Source organism: Apis dorsata, unplaced genomic scaffold (assembly GCF_000469605.1).
Source record: "Apis dorsata unplaced genomic scaffold, Apis dorsata 1.3 scaffold_269, whole genome shotgun sequence".
Lineage (NCBI taxonomy): Eukaryota > Metazoa > Arthropoda > Insecta > Hymenoptera > Apidae > Apis > Apis dorsata.
Window position 1 is genome coordinate 641,115 of NW_006263547.1, and position 8,580 is coordinate 649,694.

Consider the following 8,580-nt stretch of genomic DNA (forward strand, 5'->3'; position numbering starts at 1 on the left):
GCATATTTTTTGCTAGAATGATCTTATCCAACCAATCAATGAAACGTTTTATTGTTGAAAACAGAAAAGGATCCATGGTGAAGCAAATAAGTGGTAAATCATTTTCTCGGCACGACGGGCGTTTAGCAACAAACATGTTATTTCTGGGTCCTTTGCCGAGTCTGTCTGCGCTTCTGAAAAGCCAACGATATCCCAATATATGAGTGAATGTGTTCGCGACGATAAAACTTGCGAAACTTACCGTACGTATACCATATTGATTTCATTTCAGTCCGTAAACAGGAATACATCGTTATCCTCTTCACCCTCAAAAAAGGCATTTAATGCAATTGGGGTGATTTTAATAGCATGCTCCTATATGCTTCTATGAATATAGCTTCTTCCAAGGATAGTGAGTGAAAAATGAATAGATCCTTTTTAAGTAATACATATTATAAGATTTTTGATTATATATTTGAAAGATTAGTGTTTTGGTTTTTAAGTATATGACCAACGTCATGTTAATACAATAAATATATTATTTGAAATTTCTTTTTAGTAATTGAGTCATATTCATTCATATTATATTATTAAATTTTTTGTATTTTGATCATGAAAGTGAATTTCAAAAATTTGTTTAACATTTTTTTATTATTATTTCTTCTTTCAGCTAGATCTTAAAATTTTATAAATTTTGAAAAAATTAAGCTATCATATTATTATCATAAGTTATTTTGATACATTATTAATTTAATTATTTATATCTATTTCGATTCATTCATTATATTGATCAAAGTTAAATAAAATAAAGGCATATAAGAGAACAAAAAAATTCATGATCAAATTATTTAAATTTTTTTTTTCTTTTTACTTAATTTCTCTTTGTATAAATAATTTTACAATTTCTTATTAACTAAGTGATTTCATTAATTTTATATGAATAAAAAAAATTTTTCAAACTAATAAAAAAATAAATTAATTGTAAAAACAAAAATTTCCCCCCATTTTAATCGTAAATAAGTTCTAACCCAAATCTTTTAATCATTTTTATTCAAATAATAATAAAAAATATAATAAATTTATTAATATAAATTTAATAAATATTTCTTATTTTCTATCTGATTACTGTAAATTTTTTTATAAGATATAAAACGATATAAGAATAAAACGATAAAAATAAAACAAAATAATAAAAATATTGAATGAAAATTCTTTGATTGTTTACAAAATGAATAAATAAATACTATTAATTAAAATATTGAATTAATCTTATTTTTTATTGGTCATGGAGATAATATGAGTAATTTATTTCTTCATTTATTTTATTCTATTCAAAATAAAAAATAGAATAGAAAAATAGAAAAGAAAAAAGGAAAAGAAGAAGGGAAAGAGAGAATGACAGAGAAAGAAGGAAAGAGACAGAAATGTAATATATAATTTTTAATATTTGTTTAAATCAATATTGAAAATATATTGATCAAAAATTTTTAATATATAAAATATAAAAATAAATTTTAATTCTTTATGATATATATATATCATTGCAATTTATCCATACTATTATAATTTTATCGTTTTTATAAATTTCTTCTTTTTAAGTATTTTAAAGTACATTTCCCTTTCGCATCATTTTATATTTTATATTTTATATAACAAAATTTTAACGTTTTTTATTAATAAGAAAATAATACATGTATATATATATATACTATAATACTCAATAAAATAATTTTAATTATTAAAGGATTATAAAAATATATGACCGTTAATTAAAACTTGTTTATATGAAGATCACAATTTGAATTTAATAATGTAATGAAAAATATAGAAATATCAAAAAAAAAAATACTTAAAATAAAAATTTTTAACAAATAAATATTTTAATATCAATTTAAATATTGAAATAATATACTAAGAAAAAAATCACGATAAAATAATTAAAAAGTTTTCAGAATGCCAACATAATTTTAACACAATTAATTTTAATCACAATATTGCCATGAATTATAATAACTGGCTCATTGACAATGCAGAATAGATGATTTAGTACAATGAATAATAAATTTTGCAATATGAAAAATTTAAATTACATAATGAAATTAAATAATGATATTATAAAAGAATTATAAAAGAAAAAATATAATAAGTTAATCCTAAAGTAAATATTTAACATGCAGTTTTAATGATAAAATATAATTTAATGCAAGTATTATTCTATCGAAAAATATCTTATTCATTCTATGTTCCCATTCTTTCGCATTTTTATTATATTGCGACATATTTCATCGGATATTGGTAGCCAATAAACACAATTTTTTTACTTCTTTGTCCTCTGAAAATGTCGGCATTGCGACAAGAATAACCGGCAAGCAGTGAAAACTAAATACATGCCGGTGAAACTACGTAGAAATTGGGCCACTCTATAAATAAAGAATTTTTGTACAACATTCAATCGAGATGAATGCAAGAAGGAATATATATTTTTCGATATTTCGAAATTTAAGACAAATATAATAAAATATAATATTTTAAAAATCATTTTCGGTTTATCTTACATTATCTAATTTACATTATCTAATAAAATAATAAAAAAAGTAACTTTAGAATAATAAAAATTCATAAAAACAAATGATTTTTAGACTTACATTCTTATTTGGAAAAAATCATTCGAAAAATTTTTTAACAACAATTATATTCCTATATATAAAACTTAATTTTAATATATATAGAAAAAAGAAACTCACCCTTGAGAAAGCAGAATGTCGTTCAAAGGAATCCCGTCCTAATCTATTAGGCTCGAAGAAAGACTTGCTATCTTCATCGAATTGTTGTTTAATCTCTTGCAGAAGTTCGTCACCAGATTTACCACGTAATCTATCGCTGAATTTCGGTCTGTCACGAAAATAAAAAGACATCGTTGTATATTTGCACACGAGAATTTCATGCACAATTTAAACGTTGCACTTGATGTCTTTAGGTTTTGACGTCTTTCTTTTTCTTAGCCAATAAAATATAGCAAATTTAATTTAAAATAATTTCTTTTTCTCGTAACAATCACGAAATAATTTTTCATATCACTCCCCTACGAAGTGATGCGCGTGACTGAAAGCTCGCGCCGAATCATCGCGAAAATAATCAAAGAGCGCGCAAGCGCACATCATTTTGTGTAATCGTATCTTTTCGGCGCGAAACGTATGCTTATTGGTTTATTTTTGATTGTTGACCAATCACAAAATCGTCATCGATTTATCTTAAACTATTCAATATTCTTGATAGATGTTCCAATTGTAACAATTGGCTTGCTTGAATCTAAATTTAATTGGTAGCTATTTAAGTTTTATATATTTTTTTATTTATAAATCATCACCGGAATAATTCATGTAATATTTTTATTTATTGCAATGCAATCAACCATAGTATTAGAAAAAATTGTTTCATTTTATATAATAATCGAAAAATAAATAACAATTATTTTCCTTTATTATTATTTATATTATGAAATAGTTAGTAATTTATTATAATTATAATTCTGAATTATAAATACAAATGTTTTATTTTGCTTTATTTATAATTTTTATGATTTTAATTATAATAATATAATATGATATAGATATAAAAATGTTAGATAAACTTTATTTATAAAAAATAATTAAAGTATTTTTAAAATTGAAAATTATTTTTATATAGTCTTTGTATAGTTTTTATATCAAATAATATTGTTATTTTATATTTATTTGTATATTTGATTTCACACATTGTCATTATCGATATATATTTATCCTATCCTCACGTGGATGTTTGAACATTATATCCAATAGATCTCATCATGTAAATTATAATAAATCAATATAATTTGTTATATAACTTATAAAAAGTTTTATTATATCGTAATTGTTACATTCATATATCACTAAATATTATCGTTTGTAATTCTTTTGATTTTTTTTTTTATGAGAATTTATATAACCTCATATGTTCAATCTTTAAAAGGTAAATCTTCAATTTTATTATTTTTTGAACAATTTTTATATTCAAAAATATTTAAAATATTAATTTTATTAATAGGTGCTCAAAAACCTATTATATTGCATTGTAAATATATTATTTTATTTTTAGATTTTATATATAGTTTACATCATTCATAATTTTTTTATGAAAATATAATTAAAAAAATAAAAAATAAAAAAAATGTCTCTATTTTACCAATGTATTATTTGTCAGCATGAACATAATACTATAATTGATTTACATAATCATCATATTCAACATCATAATCTAGAAGAATTATCGCATACCATCATTAGTCTTCAGGGTTATAAAGATTGGAAAAATATAAAATTCAAAAAAAAATATTTAAAATCTATAAATTTAGGAGATAACAATAATAATGAAAATATATATAATCATCTTTTTATTAAACCTAAATCACAAAATAGAAATATGTATAAGGAAAAACAAAAAACAAATTCATCAAGAAAATTTAGTCATGACAATATAACTTGTTCAATAAATTGTAGTCAATTTATTCCTTGGGAGCGTGAATTAAATAAAAGAAAAGAGATAAATGATGAAGAATTTATCAATATTATTGAAAGTCTTTGTTATGATTTAAGTAAAAGGAAACGTAGAGGAAGAAAAAAAAAAGATAAAACAGCTATAGAAAAGATAAATTCAAAAGATTTAATGCAACATGTGGAAACTATTATAGAAATGGAAAATAAATCTATAGATATTAAATCTGGTCAAACAGCAACAACATCATTTTGGAATACCAAAAATTCAATCACTAATAATACTGTTAATAATAAATTTCTTACATCACAAATTAAAAATAAAATAGAGGACATTAGAAATAATGAGATTACAACATTGGAATTAATTAATATTAACAAAGATGAAAATGTTTCAAAGCACTATTCATCATGTAATAATATTTCTTGGAATTCTATTATTTGTATGAATGTTAATGAACAAGAAGTACTTGTTGAAGAAACAAATGTATATCCTGATTCAGTAGAAATCGACATTAAAAATTTTCTTTAAAAAAAAAAAAAAATATTGCATAAGAATACATTGCAACAAACAATATAAAGACTGAATTAAGTACAAAAAAACAAATAATTTTTTTTTACATTCTTGAATTCAAATAATTTCTTAAATTATAAAAATTAAATATATTAATTTTAAGATTTGAATTGATATATATAATAAGATAGTAAACAAAAAATATTTTATTTTTTTTTATTAATAAAAACAATATTTGATATAAATAAGCATAAAAAATTTATATAATAATTTTAATATGCTTCTTTATGCTAAATACATAAGTATTTATTCTATTCATTTTATTTTATATTACTTAAATAAGAAAACAATATATAAACATTTTTTTTTATTCTTATTATTTAAATTCTATAAGAAAAAATTACATTGCAAAATTATGCATCTCTATGTTAAATAAAAAAAGGAACTTATGATAAAATCTTATTTCAATTATAAAATTATAATTAAAATAAAAATAATATATGATGTATATGATGTATAATTCATAAAATTTTAACTTTACAATTACAATAAGTAATAGAAAAATAAAAAACTGCATACCATGTTCATATAGAAGATTTGAATTCTTATTCTATTCAATGTATAAGGCACGTTATTATATAATTAATAACAATCCATTGAATTAACATTTTCTTGTTTATACACTGTTAATATATCATCCAACACTGATTCAAAACTGGTGGTATATGTAGTTAACCATCGTTCTTTTTCATCAATGTAAGCATCAATATCTAAGTTAAAGATAGTTTGGAGAAAAATTTGTCTGGTTATACAGGAAATATATTGAAATGTTTTCTCTTCTGATTTTTGCGTTTTACTATCAACTTTCATTGAATTTTTATAGATAGAAATAAGTAGATTTGCATCATTAGCATGTACAATTTCTTCGATTATATTACTAGAATTAGAACTAAGCATCTCACAGTTGGAATCTGTAATGCTGTCCGATGATTCATATTTAACATAACAAGTATCTAATGTGGCACTATCTTTGGGCAGAGGCAATGCTGGCAAAGGCTCATTAAGTTTGTACTTCAAAAGGAATGTTTTTAATTTATTTGTTATATATGCTGATGTTTTGCATACTTCAAAATCGCTATCTTCTAGAGTAACTAGAAGAACCTAAAATTTAACATAAAATAATCATTAATTATATATGAAATATATTATATACTTACTCCCAAGCAATTTTGTTTCATTAGTTCATCTAATGCTTTATTGAGTCTTCGTTTTATTTCAGTTTCATTCAAAGATACAATTTTCCTATGTTCTTTTGAAAATGTTACTTTCGGAAAATGACCATCGAGTACACCTTGATCAGACAAGTGTGATTTTATAACGTGTTTCCAAAATTTAAGAGCGCTTATTTTTACTTCCCAATGAAGATCAAGTACAGCAGCTTTTATCATTGCTAATGTCATAGCATCGATAATATCTTTCCTACAGAATAATCATATCAATATTGATATTTATAGACAGTAAGATCCTATACTTACGGCCATTTACGATATATATATAATTCCTTTATTAAAATTACAACTTCTTTTCTGACTATGGCTTCATTTTCATTATTAAACAATATTATTGCTGTATTCTAAAATAAAACTATATATTTTATTTGTAAAAATCAATTGAGAATTAAATATTTTTTAATTATACATACAGATAAATCAAATTGCGATAATTTTTCATTCCACAATTTATTTATTCGAACACTAGTCGAAATAAAAATTAAAGCAGATGCACGAACGTAACTTTCACTGTCTGTTCTAGCAATTTCAACTGCTAATTGCAAAAACTCATTTGCCATTAAAAATTCTTGGAATGCTGGATATTCTGCAAATATTTATACATTATATACATTATATATACATTATACATGCATAAGTATATTTATAATAATTACTTACTGTCTTCTGAAATTACAGCTATTGTATTTAAAACTTCCAATACACTATCTCTTACTTCCCAATTTATATCATGTAATCTTTTAAATAATGTTGGTCCAATTTCATTCATATGACTATCTGTCTCAATTAATAGTACTAAATTAGGTGGCATAAAATTCTGAATTGCCAACTTACATACTTTTAAAGCTTTCACACAAATCTGAAAATAAGACTTTATAATATTTTATGAAACATTTGATGCTACAAATAAAATATACCATTGATGATGCCCCAGGATGATTCAAAAGTTCTTGTGCTAGTGAAAATAAGCATATAGTTTCTACACATTCTTGCCATTTTAATTTAAATTTCTCCGTCATGACTGCTAAACCATTTAAAAGTGAAGATAACAATGTAGGATGATCGATTATAGGATCTCCTTCTAACGGATACTTATATATTGTTTTTCTTGGTCCATTTTCTAAGTCTGTTGCAATATTTTTATTATCTATAGTTTCATTATGTGTATTTGGCATACAATTTCTTAATACATGACAGAGTGTTTGAAATACAATAACTGCAATATCCTGATATAAGAATATATATATATATATATATATACATATATATACATAATTATATAACTATATAACTGAAAATAGTTTATTCATAATAATTTATAATATAATAATCTTATTTATACATACCCTATCCATGATATCTGTTATTTCTAAAAGTATGTCAATAACTACTTTTGAAATCTGTGCTACAGACACATCATTTTTAAGTACAACATTTCTTATATTATATCCTAATCTTTGTACAGCTGTACATGTTACATCACATAATTTAGTAACAAACATATCAAAAAGATCATAATCTTTATATGAATGTCTAATACATAAACCCAAAGGTAAAATCTATTCACAAAAAAAAATTTTAATTATTCACAATTACAAAAATGTAAGAAAAATAATACTTACCATTAAACTTATAACTTGATGTTCAAATTTATGTTCTTGATTAAAAACAAATTTATGCAAAGATTGTAACTTTTTCCAATATATCATTAATAATTTATTTGTTTTTACTAATTCTATTATATATACTTTTGAAAGAAGCATCAGAGATATATAATTTAAATTACTATAGAACTTTTGTGATGTTTCAGTATCTATAGTTTTTTCTTCTCTAATGAATCGTTTAAATGGAATAAATAAACACAAAATTAATAGTTTATGAATATGTGATAAAAGTTTTGTACTAATACATGCTTCAAATAGAGCTTTCACTTTCATTTCTAAATCAATAATTTCTTGACATAATTCAGCTATCATATTATCTATGTCTGTAAACAATGTATTTTCGACAATATTGGTTAATAAATCTAATGTGGTACATAATAATTTATTTTGTTCTAAATAATTATCTTGTAGCACTTTATATTCTTGAGTTTTAAAATTATTAGTTATTAATGGTGCAGCCACTGTTAAAATAATTTCTTTACAAAAATCAATATTTTGTTGTTCATATGATAATAAAAGCCACAAAAACTTATGACTTTCATGAGTGACATATAAAGTATGATTCCGATGAGCATATTTTATCACATCTTTCCAAACATCTATAAAATATATATTTTAATATA

The 8,580-nt window shown here is 22.2% G+C and overlaps 3 protein-coding genes across 3 annotated transcripts in view; 1 reads left to right on the forward strand and 2 right to left on the reverse strand.

Moving 5' to 3' along the window:
* LOC102681027 (BAG domain-containing protein Samui-like) overlaps window positions 1-3,099 on the reverse strand; it is a 17,991-nt gene extending 14,892 nt beyond the window's left edge. The window contains exon 1 of the mRNA XM_006616637.2: window positions 2,724-3,099. Coding sequence (XP_006616700.1) covers window positions 2,724-2,894 — 171 coding nt within the window. The 5' untranslated portion in view covers window positions 2,895-3,099. The remainder of the gene's footprint in view (window positions 1-2,723) is intronic.
* Window positions 3,100-3,706: 607 nt separating this feature from the next.
* LOC102681335 lies at window positions 3,707-5,035 on the forward strand. The gene is made up of 2 exons (XM_006616640.2): window positions 3,707-3,969; window positions 4,096-5,035. The coding sequence occupies exon 2, from the start codon at window positions 4,168-4,170 to the stop codon at window positions 5,020-5,022; it is 855 nt and encodes a 284-aa protein (XP_006616703.1). The 5' UTR covers window positions 3,707-3,969; window positions 4,096-4,167; the 3' UTR covers window positions 5,023-5,035.
* A 178-nt stretch (window positions 5,036-5,213) lies between these two features.
* Window positions 5,214-8,580, reverse strand: part of LOC102680657 — a 4,457-nt gene continuing 1,090 nt past the window's right edge. The window contains exons 3-10 of the mRNA XM_031510902.1: window positions 7,916-8,568; window positions 7,640-7,852; window positions 7,211-7,519; window positions 6,954-7,152; window positions 6,707-6,879; window positions 6,540-6,637; window positions 6,222-6,483; window positions 5,214-6,165 (exon numbers count right to left, since the gene is read on the reverse strand). Of these exons, the coding sequence (XP_031366762.1) occupies window positions 5,647-6,165; window positions 6,222-6,483; window positions 6,540-6,637; window positions 6,707-6,879; window positions 6,954-7,152; window positions 7,211-7,519; window positions 7,640-7,852; window positions 7,916-8,568 (2,426 nt within the window). The 3' untranslated portion in view covers window positions 5,214-5,646. The remainder of the gene's footprint in view (window positions 6,166-6,221; window positions 6,484-6,539; window positions 6,638-6,706; window positions 6,880-6,953; window positions 7,153-7,210; window positions 7,520-7,639; window positions 7,853-7,915; window positions 8,569-8,580) is intronic.

Coding starts and splice junctions, on each gene's coding strand:
- LOC102681335 (XM_006616640.2), top strand. CDS start 4,168: ATGTCTCTATTTTACCAATGTATTATTTGTCAGCATGAACATAATACT.